This window comes from Chiloscyllium punctatum, chromosome 1 (assembly GCF_047496795.1).
Source record: "Chiloscyllium punctatum isolate Juve2018m chromosome 1, sChiPun1.3, whole genome shotgun sequence".
NCBI classification, from domain to species: Eukaryota; Metazoa; Chordata; class Chondrichthyes; order Orectolobiformes; family Hemiscylliidae; genus Chiloscyllium; species Chiloscyllium punctatum.
Window position 1 is genome coordinate 6,805,259 of NC_092739.1, and position 24,769 is coordinate 6,830,027.

The window sequence follows — 24,769 nt, forward strand, 5'->3', positions numbered from 1 at the left end:
TCAGATATACACAGCAGGGATCAAGAGAATCCTTAAGTGGGAAATCAGGAGGCCAGAAAGGGGACATGATGTGGCTTTGGCAAATAGTTTGAAAATCTAAAGGAATTCTACAAATACATTAAGGGCAAAAGAGTAACTAGGGGGATAATAGGGTCCCTTCAAGATCATCAAGGCTGTCTATATGTGGAGCTGCAGGAGATGGGTGAGATACTAAATGAGTATTTTGCATCTGTTTATTTGGAGAAAGATGTGGACGCTAGAGAACTTGGGGAGATAAACAGCATCGTGTTGGAAGTGTCCATATTACAGGGGTTGTGGTGTTGGCTGCCTTAAAACACACATAAAGGTGGTTAAATCCCTGGGACCAGATCATGTGTATCCTAAATTTTGTGGGAAGCTACGAAAGTGATTGCTGGGCCCCTTGCTGAGATATTTGCATCATTGATAGCCACGGATGAGGTGCTGGAAGACTGGAGATTGGCTAACGTGCTGCCATTATCTAAGAAAGGTGGTAAGGAAAAGTCAGGGAACTATAGACTGGTGAGCCTGATGTTAAGTGTAGGCAAATTGTTGGAGGTGGTGCTGAGGGACAGGATGTACATGTATTTGGAAAGGTGAGGACTGATTAGGGATGGTCAGCATGGTTTTTTTGTGGGAAGTCATGTCTTTCAAACCTGAGTTTTTTTGAAGAATTGATAAAGAGGTAAGTCGTTCGACAAGGTTCTGCATGCTTGATTGGTTAACAAGATTAGATCACATGGAATACAGAGAGAAGTAGCCATTTGGATCCAAAATTGGCTCAAAGGTAGGAGACAGAGGGTTGCTTTTTGGACTGGAGGCCTGTGACCAGTGGTGTGCCAGAAGGATAGGTGCTGTGTCCACTGTTTATTTTCGTCATTTACATAAATGATTTGGATGTAAATATAGGAGGTATGGTTGATAAGTTTGCAGATAACATCAAAATTGGTGCTGTAATGGACAGCAGAGAAAGGAGAAAGTGAAGATTGCAGATGCTGGAATTCAAAGTCAAAAAGTGTGGTGCTGGAAAAGCACAGCTGATCAGGTAGCATCCGAGGAGCAGGAGAGTCGACATTTGAGCATAAGCTCTTCATCAGGTTACCTCAGAGTACATTGTGACCTTGATGTCCAGTGGGCTGAGGAGTGGCAGATGTAGTTTACTTTAGATAAATGTAAGGTGCAGCAATTTGCTAAGCCAAATCAGGGCAGGACCTGTACATTTAACAAAGTATGCAGATTCATAGTTCCTTGAAAGCGGAGTCACAGACAGACAGTAGCGAAGAAGGTGTTTGATACACTTGTCTTCATTGGTTAGTGCATTGATTAGAGGAGTTGTGACGTCATGTTGAGGCTGTACAGGATATTGGTGAGGCCACTTTTGGAGTACTGCGTTCAATTTTGGTCTCCCTACTATCGGAAGGATGTTGTGAAACTTGAAAGGTTTACGAAAAGAGTTGCGAGGATTTGAGCAAAAGGGAGAGGCTGAATAGACTGGGGCTGTTTTACCTGGAGCGTCAGATCTTAGGGGGTGACGTTATAGAAGTTTATAAAATCATGAAGGTCATGGATATGGTGAATAGTGAAGATCTTTCCACCAGGGAAGGGGATTCTAAAACTTGAGGACAGACGTTTAAGCAAAGAGGGGAAAAATTTAAGAGGGACCTAAGGGGCAACTGTTTCTCACAGGGTGGTGCATGTATGGAATGAGCCACCAGAGGAAGTGGCAGAGGCTTGTACAATTACAACATTTAAAAGACATCAAGATGGGGATATGAGTAGGAAGGGTTTAGAGGGGTATGGGCCGATTACTGGCAAATGGGACTATATTAATTTAGGATACCTGGTCGGCATGGACAGATTGAACCAAAAGATCTATTTCCATGCTGTCCATCTCTGTGATTCTTTATGATTAGAAGAGTGAAATGCAAAAATAACAAATTATTACTTTGTTTCACATTTTTCAAGGTTGACGTATCAGCTGGTTGTTTCATCAGAGGATAGGATTATAAATTATATCATTGTAGTTAAAATGAAAAGTGAGGTAATATCAAAAAATCTAACTCTCTCTGAAACCCTTAAATCGGAGTGGAGTGAATCTGCATATTTTAGACAGAACAGTGGAGGCACTGTTGCTATTATTTGATAATAAGATTTGAAAAATGTGGCAGTTCCAGAGAATAGGCTCATAGAAAACATTGTAATGAAGGGAAAGATCTGCTTGAACAACAACACTGAATGTTTTGATGTGATTAAGAAAAACAAAAAAACAATGTATTTTGTTAGATTTCCTCACTATATCTTGGATAAGCTGCTTGGTACTAGAATAATGAATTAAGTCAGAGCATGTGGAGACCAGAGACAAATGGAAGCGTTTACATAAAGAAAACAACATGAAAGGTTAACACTGTTTCTCTCTAAATAGATACTGCTAGACTTGCTGAGTTTTTCCAATAGTTACTGCCTTTAGTTCAGTCTTCCAGCGCCTGCAGTATTTTGTGTTGTTGAAAGACCAGCAAAAAAAATGTGTGTAAGGTTTGCTATTCAAAGTGGCAAATAATGCGACAATTCCCTTTGTTAGCATGTCCCATCTGTTGTGTTGCCTAGGTCTTGAGTTGAGGGGAGTACCCTGAAATGAGCTGTAAAAAGACTGTATATGTGTGTGGATCTTAGACACCATTTGCACACGTTTGACTTTTTTGTGGAGTATAGGCTTGTGTGTTTTATATGCTAAGTTTGTGTTGATAAAGAGAGCTGATGCAGAGCTATAAAAGACTGATCGTGTTTGACTGATCATTGAAGTATTTTAATGAAGTTTGGCAATCTTTTTATTAATCAGCACCTAAGGGACCAGGAGTGCGCTGGTTGATCAGATATTGTGGTTGATTAAGAGGTCCACATGATCAATGTAAAAACGCACACTAAGTAATAGAAATGTAACATAGGGAGTGTACACATCACTGTTATACTTTATTTACAGCATAAGGCAAAGTTGCATTATTATTTAATGATTTAAGTAAAACATAACAGCAGCGAGTCTTCTCATTTGCACCATCAACTGATTACTTGGCTATCGCGATAAAACAGTAAGTTTCCGGTATTTGAGATCTATAACTTTTAGAGAGTGCTGGTTAAAACAAAGTTTGGTGTTTGAAAGTTGGTGAAGGTAATGCAATAGATGTTGTTCATATGGTGTTTAAGAAAGCATTTGACAAAGTACCTCATGAAGAACTGGTTAATAAAATTGAGATTAGTGATATAAAACAGTCTGTGTCATCTAAGATTTGAAAAAAAATGGTTTGCTTAAAGACAGAAGCAGCAAGTTGTAAAATTAAAAGCCAAGTGCTGGAAGAATTTGGCAGGTCTGACAGTGTCTTTGGATCAGGGAAGAGAGTTAATGTTTTGCTGGGAGGAGCAAGTGACACAGCTGGTAAAGCTGCCCCAGAGCAAAAAGCACATGAAGTGAGTGCATTGATGGCAAAATCTGAGTGTTAATATGCATTGAACCTTTGAAGATAGAGGACGTATGAACAAATTAGCTAGCAAAGTATATAGGCTTTACAAAGAAAGGTATTGAGTACAAAAGCTGATCTTGTTTTAAGCTCTGATTTGACCAGATATATAAAAGTGCATGCATTTCTGTTCGTGACATTTTAGACTGTGATGATGGAATTTAGACTGTTAATTTCACTGTCTGATTTTCAGATCAGCTTGCTTTGAGCTACAATTAATGTGAGCTTGTACTTTGTGCATTTCTGGGCACTTTTTCTGTGAACCATTCTTATTGATATACTTCCTCTAAATTCTGAAAATATTGTACAGCAGTTTGTTTATTAGGTCATATATAAGAAATTGTATAAATTGTGTAAATGTCATGTACAAATCATTTTTGGGATGTCGGAAGATAATTATCATTTTAATTCCTTTTCGTTTATCGCTATCCATATGAAGTGAATTTAAAAGAAAAACATTGAAATGTTGTTGTTCATTTTCTGAGTTGCAAATTATGATAAGAATCTTCATTTTACTTTTGATCCATTAAAAAGATAGGAAAAGATTTTGCTATGGTCTTCAGTGCTTGAGGTTATTTAATACCATTAAAAATTTAGAAATAATTTTCCACAGGGCTTGCAAGGAATCGTATTTGTCAGCACTTTAGATAATGGCTTAAAATAGGTTTAAGTTTGAATAGCTATATGAATGCTGTAATAGAAATACTGTTCTAGACTGACTCAAGTTGTATTAATTAGTCTGAATCCTTTACAGTTGACATACATTATGTATGTAATGTATAAAACCATTGAAGTTTTTCCTGTTATATTGTAGGATATTTTTAAATTTACATATTAGCTGTTGAATTTTGAATTCATGTATTCTAAATAATTGGTAGTTTTAAATCTGCCACGAGCAGTATATAATTCCAGTGCTAAAAAGATCTGTTAATCCATTATTTGTTTGTATTGCACACATTAAAAAGTGCGTTCTGTTAATTATCACTAAAACTTCAAGCACTTTATTTCCTTCCGACATATAAGGCAATTATGCACACACTAGACACTTTCAGGAAAAATACAGACACATAATTTGGAGTATGAGAGGCAGAGATGGAAGACAGTCTTCCCCTTGCTGGTGTGATCAATGAGAGGGGGTATAGGTTCAAGTTAAGGGGCAGAATGTTTGGAGAGGATGTAAGGAAAAGTGTTTTTACCTTGAGGGTGGTGAGGATCTGGAACCTCACTGCCTGTAAGGGTGGTAGAGGCAGAAACCCTCATAACATTTAAGAAGTATTTAGATTCTTATACTTGCGATGCCAGAACATACAAGGGTCTGGGTCATGTGCTAGAAAATGGCATGAGAATAGTTAAGTGGTTGCTTTTAACCACTGCAGACTCAATAGGTCAAAGGCCCTTTTTCTGTGCTAGAGATCTGTATGGCTCTATAAGCATTTTGTAGGAGTTTTGAGTGTGTAGTGTTGGAATGTACATGCTTTGTAATTCTACCATTTTATTTATTACAATTTTTTGGATCATATTCAAGTCTGTGACAGTTGCTTCAAAGAATAATTGGAAACTAAAAGTAGTCTAGGATAATGATCCTCACCCATCAATTTTGAATTAATATTCAGGTGAACTGTAGTATAGATATCAGCACAAATGGTAAAGCTCAATGCCTTCCTTGGAGTGATAGTTTTTGAATGGAAAGTTGCAAGTATGTGCTATTTTCTTAGTCACAATCCAAATGCTTTATTTAAATCAGTAAATCAGCAGTTAGCCTTAAATGTATTTCAATATACTTGTTACACCCCTAGCATCAATGCCATTGTCCCAGAAATGGAAATTTGTCCTTCAAGTTCCCCATTCCTCCAGCTTATAGTCCAATAAAATCTCAACCTCTCCAACAGAACCTTGGACAGGAACTTGAATCCTATTACAGTCATAGAGATGTACAGCACGGAAACAGACCCTTTGGTCCAACCTGTCCATGCCAACCAGATACCCCAACCCAATCTAGTCTTACCTGCCACCACCTGGCCCATATCCCTCCAAACCCTTCCTAATCATACCCATCCAAATGCCTCTTAAATATTGCAATTGTACTAGCCTCCACCACTTCCTCTGGCAGCTCATTCCATACACGTACCACCCTCTGCGTGAAAAAGTTGCCCCTGAGGTCTCTTTTATATCTTTCTACAGTTATAATAATCTGCTGTATGAATAGACTTCTTTTCAATATTTTCCATTCTACAAAATGTAATTTTTGTATAATTTTTTGAGCTAAATTACTGTTGTCATACTTACTGGTCTCTGCTGCTGTCCCCTTTGGAATAAAGATTTGAATTTGTACTTTGTGTTAGTTCACCTTTCTTTTGGAGAGAGTCACATTATACATGAGCACTGCTGCCTCACAGCGCCAGAGACCCGGGTTCAATTCCTGCCTCAGGCGACTCTCTGTGTGGAGTTTGCACATTCTCCCCGTGTCTGCGTGGGTTTCCTCCGGGTGCTCCGGTTTCCTCCCACATTCCAAAGATGTGCAGGTCAGGTGAATTGGCCATGCTAAATTGCCCGTAGTGTTAGGTAAGGGGTGGATGTGGGGGTATGGGTGGGTTGCGCTTCGGCGGGGTGGTGTGGACTTGTTGGGCCGAAGGGCCTGTTTCCACACTGTAAGTAATCTAATCTAAATATGTGAAAGAAAGCAATGTTAAAAAAGATGCTGTTTTTGCATCCGTTTGAGATTGAGTCAATGTAAGGCAATTTTCATAAAATGACACTGCACATATTACTTATGGGATTAACTGGCATAACTCAACCCAAAATGAATGCACAAAAGAGTTGAATCTTTGATAGCTCTTTCTGTTGTTACAACTGAGATTTATAATTGTGATTGTGTCTTTGATTTTGGGATCAATTAACTTCTTCATGTGATATCTCTTGGCATCTACATGACAGTAAGATTGAATGATTTGATAGCTCGAGATCAAAAGGCAACTTTTTTTAACTGGTGGGAAGGTACAAGTTATTTATTCTAGCAGTCAATGACCACAGTCTTTGAATAGTCCCAAAGTTCCTGACAGGTGTTATAGTTCTCGAGTTGTAAACAGTGGTGCTGTAACCTATTTATTTCAGTTAGTTCAGTCAGCTGGCTGGTTGGTTTGCAATGCGGAGTAACATCAATAGCACAGGTTCTGTTACCACACTGACTAAGGTTATCATTGAAGGTCCTGCTGTCTCAATCTTGCCTTTCATCTGAGGCATGGTAATCCTTAGGTTAAATCAACCACCAGTTGTCTTCCTCTAATGAGAGAGCACACCTGTGATCTCTGGGACTATGGTGGCCTTACTTCACTTCTAAGAGGAAGAGGAGTCCGATCAAAGATAACTAATTGGCATTTGTACTTAGGTATGGAACTAATGTACTTTTCATTGTTAGGGAAGAGGGTAGGGCCAACTGTTCTTGAGATGCGCATACTTATGAATCCAGAAGTATCGCAAATAACATTTTTCAGCTTGTCTTGTGTGATTTGCAGCCACCTGCGAAGTTGAGAGAATCTGATAAATTGCAGGAAGAAATGTTTCTAGTGGAGGAAATGCTGACTTCACCATTCACACACAAAATGCTTGAGCTCAGATTGAAGACTTTGTCTGTGGAAAATATAAAGAAGGGTGGCAAGTTTGCCTAAATTAAAGCTAGAAGAAGGGATCTAGTGTGCAATTCTCCCAGTGCATGGCAGTTCAGGATTAGAAGTTACATAGCTGGCAAAGTAAAAAGGAAACAAGCCATGCAAAATGTGAATGTAGCTTTAGCGTGGTTCTGGGTGGAGCCATTACCCATTTATGGTTACACATGACATTGTTCCTTAATAGGTTTGGTTTGATATTATTCAATCATTTGTTACAAGAAATGCTTTGAAATATTAATTCTTGACATTCCATCCTTTCAGCTGCCTTATAGCAACTAACTGGAAGTTCAAGATTTTTTAAGTTATCTGCCACTATGGAGATAAAACCTGTCTTTTGAAAAATACGCATTTGCCTCCTGTTTCAGGAAGTATCATATAGATGTTCAGGATGACCAAATATACATGACTTAGCCTCTGAAATTTAATCTCTGGGAAGAATAATGACATTCCTCCATTGCTTCAGTTTCATCATACTTCTCTTACAGCAGAATAATTCAGCTCCCTTGTAATTTCCAGATTGCTACCTAAGCACTTCATGCTTCTCATGCTCCCAGCTCTATCTGTTTTCTCCATATTAAAGATATGATTATAATGTAGAGATTTCTGTGGGCATTAAATTGTTTCCCAGTGTGTAGAAAGTTTGAATCCCATCATGGCAGATGGTGGAGTTTGAATTCAATAAACATCTGGAATTAAGAATCTAATGACAATGAAACCACTGTCGATTGTCAGAAAAACCTATCTGGTTCACTAATGTCCTTTAGGGACGGAAACTGCCATCCTTACCTGGTCTGGCCTATGTGATTCCAGACCCACAGCAATGTGGTTGACTCTTAACTGTCTTCTGGGCAATTAAAGTGAGGCAATAAATGCCTGCCTGCCAGCGACACCCACATCCCATGAATGAGCCAAAAAAAAGGGAATACGTTCTTGCTGGAATATTTGATCGGAATGCTTGAAGCTGGCAATGGTTTGGCAATATTTAAGAGTTATATGATAAAGAGACTTGATTAAATGGCTGTCACAACTGACGACAGTGAGAATGAGAACTTCTGTGAATTCTAAAAAGAACACCATGCAAGTGAAAGGAAGACCAATCATGAATTACCTGTCACTTTACTGGGATTACCATTCAACTTGAATGATGGTTATAATATGCTATTAGAGTACTACAGTTTCCACCAGTTTTCTTTCATGTAAAAAACATTTCCTCTATGTATATTTGAGTGGTATACCGAAAGAACAACATCATCCTGTTCAGTTATCCAGAACCTGACTTCTTTTTAATTTTTCCTTTTCTCCAACGGCAGTATGTGCTGTTGCAGTCAGAAGCTGTTTGGAATGTCAGCAAGTAAGTCGAACAAAATCTGGTGCTGATAATGCGAAAACTCAAAAAGCAGTGCAGAGCCTCCTTGGAAGTGGAAAGTTAACAGCCAAGGCAAGTGTATGATTTGTATGCAGAACACTGACCCAGGAAGGTGGAATTCTAATAGACCTGATTTCTAGATAACTGTTGTGGTTGATTTTTTTTCACAAATTAATTTCACAGCAGTACATTTCAAAATGTGATGGCATGGCATTGTGGGTACTGACAGTAGACATAATTTAATTGCATAGATTTCTGAAATGGTTGAAAAAACAATGAACAATAAAAGTGCATTGGATGTATGATATGAGCAACATCATTTCCAGGTCCATTGAAGATTATTGGTTTTCATCCAGTGCCACACTCTAGGAGATGTTCAAGGACTTAGTTTGAGAGTTTGCTGTTTTATGACTTGTCTGGCTAAGAACAGGATCTAGTTATTTGAGAAATACATGGAAAGAAATGTTACGAGAAGGGAGCAGGATTAGGCTATTGAGCCCCTCGAGCCTGCTCTGCCATTTAACAAGATCAAAGCTCATACGATTGTAACCTCAAACTTCCATTTACCTGTCATGCAGGACTTTATTAAAGAGTTTCTTAAAATCCAAAAATGCCACATCCCCAGTTCTCCCTCATCTAATTTACTGGTTAAGCTCTCAAAACAATACCTCGTCAGCTCGATTGTACTCTTTCCCTTTCATCAATCTAGTATTTTTACAATTGAGTATTTCCATGGCTCCCATTCTATTAAGCATAATATTTTGTCAGCTTTCCTAATTACTTTCTGTACATGCATACTCAACCTTTGTGTTTCATACACAGTGGCAGCCAGATTCTGTCCGTATCAAACTGTAACCTATTCATACTCCTGAGAATTCATGTTTTGGGTGCAGGATGGTAAGGAGTAGAAGTTCTGGTGAATCATAGGAAAGTACTAGTCACACTAGTATGTTTTAATGACTGAGGTCAGTGTCATCAAAATGTTTACTTCTATTGATTTATGCGAATTGAAATAAAGCTAAACATTTTCTCTTTTTACCACCCTGTGTTACCCATTTGTTTGGATTCAACTCATGTTTTTGGTGAAAAGACAATGTTCCTACAAAATTGGTTTGTAACTTTTTGGCCAATTTTGGCAGTATTAGGCAAGAACTTTCAAAAGCGGATTGGGGGCAGATGTTCGCAGGTAAAGGGATGGCTGGAAAATGGGAAGCCTTCAGAAATGAGATAATGAGAATCCAGAGAAAGTGTATTCCTGTTAGGGTGAAAGGTAAGCCTGGTAGGTATAGGGAATGCTGGATGACTAAAGAAATTGAGGGTTTGGTTAAGAAAAAGAAGGAAGCATATGTAAGGTATAGACAGGATAGATCGAGTGAATCCTTAGAAATGTACAAAGGCAGTAGGGGTATACTGAAGAGGGATATCAGGAGGGCAAAAAGGGGATATGAGATATCTTTGGCAAATAGAATTACGGAGAATCCAAAGGGTTTTTACAAATATATTAAGGACAAAAGGGTAACTAGGGAGAGAATAGGACCCCTCACAGATCAACAAGGCTGCCTTTGTGTGGAACCACAGAAAATGTGGAAGACACGAAACAAGTATTTTGCATCAGTCCTTACTGTAGAAAAGGATATGGAAGATATAGAATATAGGGAAATAGATGGTGACACCCTGCAAAATGTCCATATTACAGAGGAGGAAGTGCTGGAAGTCTTGAAATGCATAAAGGTGCATAAATCCCCAGGACCTGATCAGATATACCCGAGAACTCTGTGGGAAGCTAGAGAAGTGATTGCTGGGCCTCTTGCTGAGATATTAATGTCATCAACAGTCTCAGGTGAGGTGCCGGAAGACTGGAGGTTGGCTAACATGGTGTCACTGTTTAAGAAGGGCGGTAAGGACAAGCCAGGGAACTATAGACCAGTGAGCCTGACCTCAGTGGTGGGCAAGTTGTTGGAGGGAATCCTGAGGGACAGGATGTACATGTATTTGGAAAGGCAAGAACTGATTAGGGATAGTCAACATGGCTTTATGCATGGGAAATCATGTCTCAAACTTGATTGAGTTTTTTGAAGAAATAACAAAGAGGATTGACGAGGGCAGAGTGGTAAATGTGATCTATATGGACTTCAGTAAGGCGTTTGACAAGGTTCCCCATGGGAGACTGATTAGCAAGGTTAGATCTCACGGAATGCAGGGAGAACTGTCCATTTGGATACAGAACTGGCTCAAAGATAGAAGACAGAGGTGGTGGTGGAGGGTTGTTTTTCAGATTGGAAGCCTGTGACCAGTGGAGTGCCACAAGGATCGGTGCTGGGTTCTCTATTTTTTGTTATTTACATAAATGATTTGGATGCGAGCATAAGAGGTACAGTTAGTAAGTTTGCAAATGACACCAAAATTGGAGGTGTAGTGGACAGCGAAGAGGGTTACCTCAGATTACAACAGGATCTTGACCAGATGGGCCAATGGGCTGAGAAGTGGCAGATGGAGTTTAATTAAATAAATGTGAGATGCTGCATTTTGGGAAAGCAAATCTTAGCAAGACTTACACATTTAATGATGAGGTCCTAGGGAGTGTTGCTGAACAAAGAGACCTTGGAGTGCAGGTTCATAGCTCCTTGAAAGTGGAGTCACAGGTAGATAGGATAGTGAAGAAGGTGTTTGGTATGCTTTCCTTTATTAGAGTATTGAGTACAGGAGTTGGGAGGTCATGTTGCGCTATACAGGACATTGATTAGGCCACTGTTGGAATATTGCATGCATTTCCGGTCTCCTTCCTATTGGAAAGATGTTGTGAAACTTGAAAGCGTTCAGAAAAGAATTTCAAGGATGTTGCCAGGGTTGGTGAATTTGAGCTATAAGCAGAGGCTGAACAGGTTGGAGTTTTTTTCCCTGGAGTGTTGGAGGCTGAGGGGTGACCTTTATAGAGGTTTACAAAATTATGAGGGGCATGGATATAATAAATCGACAAAGTCTTTTCCCTGGAGTGGGCGAGTCCAGAACAAGAGGGCATCGGATTAGGGTGAGAGGGGAAAGGTATAAAAGAGACCTAAGGGGCAACTTTTTCACACAGAGGGTAGTATCTGTATGGAATGCACTGCCAGAGGAAGTGGTGGAGGCTAGTACAATTGCAACATTTAAAAGGCATTTGGATGGGAATATGAAAAGGAAGGGTTTGGAGGGATATGGGCTGGGTGCTAGCAGATGGGACTAGATTGGGTTGGGATATCTGTTTGGCATGGACGGGTTGGACCGAAGGGTCTGTTTCCATGCTGTATATCTCTATGACTGTATGACTCTATGACTTCACAGGGGGATAAATTTGATTAAAGGGGAATATATAAAAACAAGTACAGAGAAAAAAAAAATTGGAGATTAATTACAGCACATTAATAACTTTGAAAAATCGTTTTGATTAACATTGGGATTTTGCTTTCAGAGCATGGTTAGTGACATATTTCTGTTTGTTCCTTTTAGAGTTCTACTGATGTTGCAACAGGTGGTATTTCGCCAGTAAGAGATCTTGACCGATTGCTACAAGATATGGACATCAATCGACTTCGAGCAGTTGTGTTCAGAGATGTTGTAAGTTTCACAGTTTGTGGTTGGTTTTTTAGTTTTTTGATTTTTAGTAATTTTCATGAGTAATCACAGTTGAACACTAAAAGTTTTAAAAGATTTTATTAAAGCCCCAACCAATTTTCTAATGTCTTTTGAGGAAGAGAGCCTGACATCCCTACCTGGTTACATCTATACGTGCCTTCATTTCCACAATAAATGATTGACTTTTAAGGCACTGATGCGGCTTCAGGGTGCCAAGGAAAATGTAACAAATATGACATTTTCTGTGTCAGAAAATGTTTTATAACTATTGATTGGAAACCATTGTACAGTAGCACGGTTTCTTCAGATTATGCTTATATCACCGATGGTAAGTTAATTCAGTTTTGTAGCAAATTAATGTATTTGGTGTTTTATATGTTTGGGAAGGTGACAAATGGAGGTGAGAAAGAGGGAATTTTACAGAACTTGAACTCTATAGTTTTCATGCTGCTACTACTAAATCAATATATTTTGCACTCATTAACTTTGTTATGAACTTTCCCCTTCAATTTACCAAATTTTAGGTTAGCTGAATAATACAATAAGCTTCAATCTGCAATTTGAGAGGGAGAGGGTACAATCGGAAGTGACAATTTTTCAGTTGAATAAAGGGAACTATGGAGCTATGAGGGAGGAGCTGGCCAAAGTTCAATGGTGCAATACTTTAGCAGGGATGACAGTGGAGGAACAATGGCAGATATTTCTGTGTATAATGCAGAAGTTGCAGGATCAGTTCATTCCAAAAAGGAAGAAAGATCCCAGGAGGAGGCATGGGTGGCCGTGGCTGACGAGGGAAGTTAAGAAACATATAAAGTTAAAAGAGAAAAAGTATAACATAGCAAAGATAAGTGGGAAAACTGAGGACTGGGAAGCTTTTAAAGAGCAACAGAGGAAATATGCAGAGAAAAATGAGGTACGAAGGTAAACTGGCCAATAGTAATAAAGGAGCATAGTAAAAGTTTTTTTAGGTATGTGAAAGGCAAAAAAATGGTTAAGACTAAAATTGGGCCCTTGAAGACAGAAACAGGGGAATATATTACGGGGAACAAAGAAATGGCAGAAGAATTGAATTGGTACTTCAGATCTGTGTTCACTGGGGAAGACACAAGCAATCTCCCACTGAGGTAACAGTGGCTGATGGACCTGAACTGAAGGGAATTTATATTTGCCAGGAATTGGTGTTGGAGAGACTGTTAGGTCTGAAGGTTGATAAGTCCCTGGGGCCTGAAGGTCTACATCCCAGGGTACTGAAGGAGGTGGCTCGAGAAATCATGAATGCGTTGGTGATTATTTTCCACAGTTCAATAGATTTGGGATCAGTTCCTGTGGATTGGAGGGTGGCTAATGTTGTACCACTTTTTAAGAAAGGTGGGAGGGAAAAAGCAGGAAATTATAGACCAGATTGTCTGACCTCCGTGGTGGGAAAGATGCTGGAGTCTGTTATAAAGGATGAAATTACGACACATCTGGATAGTAGTAACAGGATAGGTCAGAGTCAGCATGGATTTATGAAGGGGAAACCATGCTTGACTAATCTTCTGGAATTTTTTGAGGATGTAACTTAAGATGGATGAGGGAGATCCAGTAGATGTAGTGTACCTGGACTTTCAGAAAGCTTTTGATAAAGTCCCACATAGGAGGTGAGTGAGCAAAGTTAGGGCACATGGTATTGGAGGCAAAGTACTGACTTGGATTGAAAGTTGGTTGGCTGATAGGAAACAGAGAGTAGTGATAAATGGCTCCGTTTTGGAATGGCAGGTAGTGACCAGTGGGGTACCACAGGAATCAGTGCTGGGACTGCAGCTTTTTACAATATATGTTAATGATATAGAAGATGGTATTAGCAATAACATTAACGAATTTGCTGATGATACTAAGCTGGGTGGCAGGGTGAAATGTGATAAGGATGTTAGGAGATTACAGGGTGACCTGGGCAGGTTAGGTGAGTGGTCAGATGCATGGCAGATGCAGCTTAATGTGGATAAATGTATGGTTATCCACTTTGGTGGCAAGAACAGGAAGGCAGATTACTACCTAAATGAAATCAATTTAGGTAAAGGGGCAGTACAGAGAGATCTGGGTGTTCTTGTACAACAGTCAATGAAGATAAGCATGCAGGTACAGCAGGTAGTGAAGAAGGCTAATACCATGCTGGCCTTCATAACAAGAGGGATTGAGTATAGAAGCAAAGAGGTGCTTCTGCAGCTGTACAGGGCCCTGGTGAGACCACAACTGGAGTAGTGTGTGCAGTTCTGGTCTCCAAATTTGAGGAAAGACATTCTGGCTATTGAGGAAGTGCAGAGTAGGTTCACGAGGTCAATTCCTGGAATGGCGGGATTACCTTACACTGAAAGACTGGAGCGACTGGGCTTGTATACCCTTGAGTTTAGAAGACTGAGAGTGGATCTGATTGAGACATATAAGATTATTAAAGGATTGGACACTCTGGAGGCAGGAAACATATTTCTGCTGATGGGTGAGTGCCGAATCAGAGGACACAGCTTAAAAATATGGGGTAGACCATTTAGGACAGAGATGAGGAGAAACTTCTTCACCCAGAGAGTAGTGGCAGTGTGGAATGCTCTGCCCCAGAGGGCAGTGGAGGCCCAGTCTCTGGATTCATTTAAGACAGAGTTGGATAGAGCCCTCAAGGATAGTGGAATCAAGAGTTATTGAGATAAGGCAGGAACAGGATACTGATTAAGGATGATCAGCCATGATCATATTGAATGGTGGTGCTGGCTCAAAGGGCAGAATGGCCTACTCTTGCACCTATTGTCTGAAGAAATTAGGGATAGGAGGGAATTTGTAGTTGGGGAGAACTATTTTGTCAGCATGTTTAAAAACGTCTGAACAGCAAAGCATTAGATATCTGAATTTCTGTAGCCTTTCTGGCGTTTGAGTATTACAGTTGGAGCAGGTGAGGGTAAGAAATTGGGCTAGATTTAAGAAAGCTCCCCATGCTTGTCATGGAAATATATTAAGCATGTGACGGGGTCTGCTCATCTTCAAATTGATGGATGTGTGAAAATGCAGGAATTCAAGCCACATTTAAGTTCCTTGTTTGTATCTTTAGCAATGATGAGCATAAACAATGTATCTGTATTGCTGATATCCAGTTAACGATGTCAGAATTTTTCCAGTGTAGGCATTTGGGTAGTAATTGACTGCAATGAGGAAACCAGCTGTTTACGAAAAGAAATGTATTGGGGACAACATTTATTTGGACAACTTCTCCGGGTCCAGCCACACAATTGTACTGGAGAACAATTTAACTCCACTTAAAACTCTGTTTTGCATTTTATGGCTGCTGTCAGAATTGCTGACTATTTCTAGCATTTTTTTTATTTTGTTTTCTGAATCAACAGTTTTATTCTTTTAATGACACTGTTAGTAACAAAGGCTCCTGATACATTTATGAAAATGGACTGATCCCAGAAATTCTGATGGGATAAGAGGCACTGGCAGTATTGGGCTGCTGCTACCACTACTATGTTGCCTATAGAGTAAATGGTCCAATAGTATCTAAAGGAAACTCAGTCCCCCTGTGTATAAAATGGTGGCTATGACAGAAAGGAACATGAATAATTACATAAATGTAATTGTGTGAATAACATCAGTAAAGAATTGGATTTGATTATTTTTCAAAGTCATGCAAAAGTATTGTTTATGTTGTACTTCATGTTACTACTAAAATCTGTTGAAAAGATTCACTGCAGATTGTTCTTCTAGTTGGTTAGAAGGAAATCAGTTACCTTAAGAACTGAAATTACATAATGCAATTATTGTATAACATTTAGCTTTTGACAACTTTGAATGCAGAACTTGAGGGTTTAGTATGTCTGGTATTTAAGAAATACCAGACATACTAAACTCTTGAAATTACAGTATTAGAATCAAGCACTTTGTGATCCAAATATTTGTTTTAATTTCAGGTGACTTGTGTGTGAAATTTATGACAATAATTTTTCTTAAACTTTTGTGTACTTAAAGTGATCCATGAACAACAGCACTATATTTAAATTATTTTAATTCTACAGGAGGACAGCAAACAGGCCCAGTTTCTAGCCTTGGCTGTGGTGTATTTCATTTCTGTATTGATGGTGTCAAAATATAGGGAAATTCTAGAACCTCAGAAGGACAGAAAACTGTCTCGTAGTCAGTCTGTCAGAAGCACTGAGAATACAGATGGGGCTACATCAACCACAGGTTGGATTTATTAATACATCTTGTTGTATACTTTTATATTGTTAAAATGTGTGTCCTTGTTTACCATTGTTTCTGTTCCTTATGTAATCATGAGGGGCATGGATAGGGTAAACAGACAGGGTCTTTTCCCTGGGGTGGGGGGAGTCCAGACCTAGAGAGCATAGGTTTAGGGTGGGAGGAGAAAGATATAAAAGAGACCTAAGGGGCAACCTTTTCATGCAGAGGGTAGTGCATGTGTGGAATGCCAGAGGAAGTGGTAGAGGCTAGTATAATTGCAACATGTAAAAGGCATCTGGATGGGTATATGAATATGAAGGGTTTGGAAGGATATGGGCCGGGTCCTGGCAGGTGGGACTAGATTGGGTTGGGATATCTGGTCAGCATGGATGGGTTGAATAAAGGGTCTGTTTCTGTGCTGTACATCTCTCTGACTCTGTGACTCTAAATGCTACTTTCAGGGAAATTACAGTGAATTATGGATTCCCATAGGGTTTGATGCTATAGCCAGAGTTAAACTTTCACACACAGGGTAGTGTGTATATGGAATGAGCTGCTAGAGGAAGTGGTTGAGGTGAGTGCAATTGCAGCATTTAAAAGGCATTTGGACAGGTGTATGGATCAGAAAAGTTTAGAGGGATATGTGCCAAGCACAGGCAAATGAGACTAGTTCAGTTTAGGTAACTACTTTGGACCGATGGATCTGTTTTCATGCTGTACGACTCTATGACATTCCTTTAGAGCTCTTCTGGCCCAAAAGCACTAACATACATGTTACACTAATATACCAAATGTACAGTTGGTTCTGCTACAATGTGCATTTCTTCAATGCGAATTGGCTATAATGCAATTGAAGAATTTAGACCATTATTTGTAAATGTGAACTTTCATTACCTATGTTGGGTATAATGTGATTCTGGTCCTATTAGTTTAAATGGTGCTGCTATTGTGTGATTTTCTTAGCATGGGATTGCACAGGAATGGAACTATCGCATTATATCAGAATAGACTGTAGGTAGCACTGTGCCTTCCTAGCTGAAATGAATTACAATATAAAATAAATCACTGACTGTTAGATAAATTTATGTCCAGTTGAAAAATTTAACCCAGGATTAAGAACACAGCATTACTCAATTTGTTACTGAAGTTGCAGCCCTGAACCAACGGTATTCAGTGATTCACTAATGCAAATTAATATCAACATGTGTAGCATTATTTATACAATCATGTGCATTATAATTACTGGGGTTCCCATTCTGCTGTAGAAATACTTAGTTGACAATGTACTAAAAAAACTGACTTTTTGATCCCACGTGGGATATCTTCATTGATCCTTCTGAAGGAGCCCTGAGCAATTTTAATTCCTTGGTCTAAATTGAGTTTATATGTACTGTTTCTGCCCAAAACCAACAGGAATAATATTAAAACCAGAATTCAGCCTGGGTCTTTGATATTAACCTGCATGTGTGTATCTAATGATGAGTAAATTAAGATCAGGAGTTGCTGTCAGAATCATCTGATGTCAAGACTTACATGGGTAAAATGACGACACACTGTGTAAAACAAAAGTTTAAATCAAAGAAATAGGCTCTCTCCCCTTACCGCCTCTCAGTTTCTCCCCCCCCCCCACGCCCCAATAAAAAAAGTCCAACTGAAATACTATTAACAGGTCTACATTAAATAAGCGTTACCTGTTGTTATGACACACAGACAGCTGTTCAAACCAAATTAGCCTCCCTAATCATGGATTTGCAACACAGTAAAATTAAAACATTCAGTGACACTCAAAATCACCCAATTGTTTATGAACAGACTTTGCAAATAATAGATATTAGGCATCTGTAAGAATGAAGCAGAGAAGTATCCTGATAGAATTTTCACGCTCCTGGACAGACAGCTGAAGATATGACTGCCAATATTGGGTTAATTAAATTGGGTGGAGGGAAGGTGCTAAAGAGGTAAATTTAAATGAGTGCAGAGATCTTGGAAAGTTGAGGCAGGAGGAAATTTTAGACACACAAGCTAGGCCATGACTGAATACAAAAACAGGGATAGTTTGAAAGCTGATATGGAATCCATGTAGGCTAACTCATATGGTAATAGAGGAACATCACTTCATGTAAGATAATACACAGGCAGCAGAAGTTTGTATTATCTAATTTTTAAAGAGTGTAGAATGAGTGTGATCAACCAGGATTACAATGGAATAGTCAAGTTAGAGTAATGGAAACATGAATAAGAGTTTCAGCAGCAATTGAATTGAGGTGACGTTGACTGATTTTACAGAGTTAGAGATAGGCAGTGGTAATGATGTCATGAATGATAGATCAGAAGCTCAGTTTGGTATCAACAGTCATCACCAGGATGTTAACCACTCATTTTGCAGTGCTTGTCTGCTGGAGACTGGGGTTGAGTAGTGGTCAAAATCAAAGTCATGTTGAATTTAAATAAAAAAGAAAATGCTGGATCAGGCAGAACCTGATGTAGTGTTTTTTAAAAAAAACCTTTAAATTAAAATATTGGTTGAAACATTAATTTCCAAATCATATATAATATATTATGTAGTAAATTATTTGTGTTATGTAGCAAATCATAACCATATTTAAGTTGATTTTTAAAATCTGTTTCTCTGCTGATATACAGAAGGTTCATCAGTCACAGCTGTTCCACTGGCAAGTGATGATGCCCCACATGCTCCAATTCGAAGAGACTCTGGTATCGGAGAAGACCAGGCTTTAAGTTCACTCACTGAGTTGGCAGCTGGGAATGAGACAATGTCTGAGATTGTCAGTACTGGTCCAGATGCAATGAGTGAACTATTGTCAACCCTTTCCTCAGAGGTGAAAAAATCACAGTCACAGGAAAGTAAAGATGAAATTGGAAGTGATTCTGAAAGCAAGACTACATGTTCTATACCATCTGGGTCCCAAAGCAAAAATGTCAATGTGAAGGAAATCCTACGAAGTCTGGTGAACACACCTGCAGATAGCCTAGAAGCAGATATGACGTTAATAGGGCCAACCTTTTTAGGAGTTATTGGAGATGCAGCAGGAGAATCATCTGTACAATTTCGTTCTTTTGACAGGTAAATATACAGATTTCCCACTTCTTATATCTTAATTTTTCACTGAAGATAAATTTATATTCCTGACTACATTTTTGCTTATTGTGCATGCGCAAACAGTTTTAAGGAGCCTGATCTTGGCAGTGTCATTGTAATGTAGTGGTATTTGATTATTGTCTTTCAATAGTGGTTTAATGTATTCCAGTTTTTCCACTTTGTGCACACTGGGTTGATTAGTGCAACCAGACCAATCTGCACTGTAAATGAAGAAGGAAGAAACAAGAGCACAAGGATACTTCAGCTCACCTGCACATTGTCCTATTCAAATTTGGGGTCAAAAGTGACTGGCACCAACTTTATTTTGCATTGTGCCCAGTACTTTCATCTACTCCTGTCTCAAACTGAGCTGCAATTCGTTATCTCTGTTTACCACACAGCACCCCCCCCCCCAAACACCCTCCCAAAAGCCTTGTACAGGAATAATGAAAACATAGGATTGGAGCAGCCCACAGTGAGGTACATTACAAAAGAAATAGAGAGGAATTAAAAGTTAATTTCAATCTATTAGATGAATGAATAAAATGTTATCTCTCCTAGTTTTTTTTATGAGTAATACCATTGGACAAAAATCTGTACATGTGATTAAGCACCACAGTCTACTTTGTTACAGGTGCAGAATGTTTAAAATGTTGTATACATCTCAGCAGAAGGCTAAAACTGATAGGCTTACTTCAATTTTCAGAGTTCCTTGATCAAATAACTAAACTGAAAGATACGTACATTTTTTGTTTAACAATAAGATTTGTAACCGCAATGCGATGGAGGACTTCTAGATTTTTGGAGAAACTAAAAGAATTTGTGAATGCCCTCCTTACAGAAGAGAATTTTAAGCAGAGAATTAATATATGTATTTAAATTTATGAAGGGCCTTGGTGGAGTAAAGAAAAATCTCTATTTTTAAAAGAAAATCTAGATAATTGGCAAAAAATGTTGCAGGGAATTGAATTATTTTTTATGCAGTGTGCTACTTGAAAGTGCATTACTTGAGAGAGTAGTGGAAGTGCGCTGAGTACTAAATTTAATAATGAATTGGGTATATCATTGAAGAAATAGTCACAGGGCAGTGGTCAGTTTGGGACTAATTGGATAACCAGTAAGCATACTGGACCAAACAGACTACTACTACTTTAACATTTGTTTCTGTGATGAATTGATCTGTAATGCATTGATTAAGGTCCAAATTAGATCACCAATCTTTACGTAGGTAGTATGCTCCAGATGAATTTTAGTCGCTCATGCACCATTTGACCTGAGTGCAATACATTGCTTCTGCTGAACAGCTAAGACACTCAATATTTGAATTGATATGTCTGTACCAATATCTTGTTGAGCGGCACGATGGCTCAGTGGTTAACACTGCCTCACAGCGCCAGGGAACCGGGTTCAATTCCACCGTTAGGCAACTGTTTGTGTGGAGTTTGCACATTCTCCCTGTGTCTGCATGGGTTTCCTCTGGGTGCTCTGGTTTTCTCCTTTGGTCCAAAAATGTGCAGGCTAGGAGGATTAGCCAAGGTTACGAGGATTAATGATGGGAAATGTAGGGGTGGGATGCTCTTTGGATGGTTGGTGTGGACTCAATGGGCTGAATGTCCTGTTTGCACATTCCAGGGATTCATTGATTCTTCCTGCAAAATAGGAATGCTGTAGAATATGCAGAAGTTATTTTGCAGTTGCTCACCCTGATAATTATTACAAAATATTTGTTGCTTAAGTATGATAGTGTGGGTTTAAGTTTGCATCATAATGTAATTTTGTATGATGAATTACTTTAGTAACAAGTTATGATAAAATAATAGTGTTAAAACTTCTTTTGAGATTTTCTTGAGGATTACCTTTTGGTTTTCAGGGGTTTATAAAGGAAACTACATAAATGAGAGACTTGGTGCTACACAACAGTCAGGAAATTACCAGTTAAGTTCAGTGATAGGGTCATGCTCTAGAGAGAAATAGGAAGAAATGTCAGAAGTTTTCTGTGGAGCATCAGAGGCTGAGAGGTGACTTTATCGAAGTGTATAAAATCATGACTGGCATGGATAGGATAAATAGACAAAGTCTTTTCCCTGGGGTGGGTGAGTCCAGAACGAGAGGGCAAAGGTTTAGGGTGTGAGGGGAAAGATATGAAAGAGACTTAAGGGGCATCGTTTTCACAAAGAGGGTGGTGCATGTATCGAATGAGCTGCCAGAGGAAGTGGTGGAGGCTCATACAATTGCAACATTTAAAAGGCATCTGGATGGGTATATGAATAGGAAGGGTTTAGAGGGATATGGGCTGGGTGCTGGCAAATGGGACTAGATTAGGTTGGGATATCTGGTCAGCATGGATGGGTTGGGCTGAAGGGTCTGTTTCTGTGCTGTGTACATCTCTATGACTCTAAATATTTTCCTTCTTTGCTTCATATGCTCTGTCTCTGTCTCATTTTTCTCCCCCTGCGCCCACTTCCACCATCCTCGTTTCCAAATACTGATATAATGAAAACTTAAGGCTTGGAGATTTGAGTTTTTCTGGATCAACTGGACTCCCACCATTGTCTACAGTGGAGTCACAGGTAGATAGGATAGTGACAAATGCATTTGCTATGCTTTCCTTTTGTTTTGTATAGGAGTTGGGAGGTCATTTTGTGGATGTACAGAACATTGGTTAGGCCACTTTTGTGTGCAATTCTGGTCTCCCTCCTATAGGAAGGATGTTGTGAGACTTGAAAAGGGTTCAGAAAAGATTTATAAAGATGTTGCTAGGATTGGAGGGTTTGAGCTAGAGGAAGAGGCTGAATGAGCTGGGACTGTCTTTATCAATTAATGGTCGGGCCCTGGGAGTGTTGCTGAATAAATGCAGGTACATAGTTCCTTGAGAGTGGAGTCGAAGGTAGACAGGGTTGTAAAGAAAGTGTTTGGTATGGTTGCTTTCATTGGTCAGTGCACGGAGTATAGGAATTGGGTTGTGGCTGTTCAGGACATTGGTGAAGCCGCTTTTGGAATGTTGTATATAGTTCTAGTCGCCCTCCTATAGGAAGGAAGTTGTTGAACTTGAGAAGGTGCAGAAGAGATTTACAAGGATCTTGCTGTGACTCGAGGGTTTGAGTTATGCAGAGAAGTCTTTTTTTCCCTGGGGCATCAGAAGCTGAGGGGTGACCTTCTAGAGATTTAGAAATCATGAGGAACATAGATAGGGTACATAATCTTTTTCCTAGAGTGCAGGAGTCCAAAATTAGAGGCATAGGTTTAAGGTGAGAGGGTAAGAGGAGAATGATTGATTTAAAAAGGACCAAAAGGGTAACTTTTTCGTGCAGGGTGCTGCATGTCTGGAATGAGCTGCCAGAGGAAGTGGAGGCAGGTACAATTACAACATTTTAAAAGGCATTTGGATAGCCAGATGAATAATAAGTGTTTCGAGGTATACGGGCCAAATGCTGGCAAATGCACTTGGATCCGATTGGGATATCTGACACAGCTTGGACGAGTTGAACTGAAGGATCTGTTTCCATGCTGTATGACTCCATGACTAAGTGTGTCCCAGATGGTCTAATAATGGTGCCCCAGTCTGTACAGATTTTTTTGTTTCTCAGACCTAAGTTTAATGAAAACTTGTCTCCTTGTGTGTAAAGTGTTCAAATATTCAGCAGAAAAAAAAGTAATTGCAGAACATTCTAGACTTAGATATAATCACAATATCATTTGGGATTTCACACTGTCTAATTAATAGGGATGATATCTTCTTCTAATTTTTTGCAAATAATTATTTGCATGAATCACTTATTCCAGAGTAATTATCGGTTTATAATTTGATTGACTAAAATCTCTTGAAACATTTTATTGGTTGTTATGAGCCACTTTTCCAAAAGCCCATTGCTAAAAAACTCAGCAACTTTACTCCTGCTAAGGAAACGTAATGATAAACTACAGATCAATTGAGTTTACAAAATAGACAAAGCTCTTGTGTGCAAGGGCACAGTATTTTCCCCTGCCGTTCCTATTTTTGTACAGCTTGAATTTTTATTTGTATTTTTATATTGGGTATGTTAAAATTTGAAGTTTACTTTCATTTTTGAGTACTAAGAATAGTGATGCATTTTCTGGCAAGTTGTTTATGTTAAATGAGGCTTTTAATAAAACCAAAACTCGCAAGAAGGTCAGTGAGTGGCTGTTTTCTTTCAGAGGGAAGCGGATCACTTAGAGAGGAGAAGTTCTATATCATCTGTCGTGCAGTTTAGCAGTCTCCCAAGTGATCATGGCTGAAGAAAATAAGTCCTGATTGAGTGGAAGTTAGTAAGGAAAAAAGTTTAGAAGCATAAGGTTTTCACATATCAGAGAAACCATCTTATAACACATCTGTTAACTGCGTGGGTTTAAAAATAAGTGTTCAGGAGTAAGTGGGCTAAATTTGCAGTTTCAGGTCTCATGAGGATGCATTAGCTACAGAAAATCAACATTTGGCATTTATTGTTAATGGAATAGAATGTAAGTGCAGTCCTTTACTTGAGGAGGGATGTAGTTGTTTGGAGTAAATTCAGAGGAGGTTCACAAGATTGACTCCATAGATTGATTTATGAAGAAAGATTGAGCATTTTAGATCCATATTTTCTGGAGTTTAGAAGAATGAGAGTGGGTCAAATTGGAATATACATGATGCTAAAGGTTTTGCCAAAAATACGTGTAGAAGGGATGTTTTCTCATGTGGGGCAATCTCGAGCAAGAGGTCATAGTTTTAGGATAAGAGATAGCAAGTTTAAAACTGAAAAGGGGAGGAATTGCTTCTCTGAAAGGATCATGAGTCGATGGAATTCACAATCCCCAAAGTGCAAAGTATTACCCTATGCTTATACTCTATTCCAATTGTAATTAATGCCAATTATTAATTTTCTTTCATTGCCAAAACTTCATGAGACCTTGACAACAAATTGTTGACTTAGTCCACTTTCTCCTTAACATGTGTTCTTTAAACTCCTTCATTTAACAGATGTATTGTAAGTTTTTTTTCTCTGATACCTGAAAACCTTCTGTTTCTGGACTTTTTATTCTTACTAACTTCTAATCAACTCAGGGCTTACTTTCTTCAGCCGTGACTATTTTGGAGACTGCTAAACTGCACTGCAGATAATATATTAAGTATAAATAATCTTAAGGAGGGAATAAACAGACTTTTAATTAGTAATGGGTTTGAAGTGATTGTAGAAGCTCTGTGGAGTTATTTTAGGGTTGAAGTGTTATGGAGAGTGGGTATGAAAGAAGAATTGAGGCTGAGCTGAGATAAGCCAGGATCATATTAAATGGAAGA

At 38.9% G+C, this 24,769-nt stretch overlaps 1 protein-coding gene across 1 annotated transcript in view; it reads left to right on the top strand.

The window, feature by feature from the left end:
• The window catches only part of lrba (LPS-responsive vesicle trafficking, beach and anchor containing), an 894,965-nt gene that overhangs the window by 192,015 nt on the left and 678,181 nt on the right, over positions 1-24,769 (top strand). The window contains exons 26-29 of the mRNA XM_072561970.1: positions 8,503-8,630; positions 12,042-12,149; positions 16,208-16,376; positions 19,017-19,458. Coding sequence (XP_072418071.1) covers positions 8,503-8,630; positions 12,042-12,149; positions 16,208-16,376; positions 19,017-19,458 — 847 coding nt within the window. The remainder of the gene's footprint in view (positions 1-8,502; positions 8,631-12,041; positions 12,150-16,207; positions 16,377-19,016; positions 19,459-24,769) is intronic.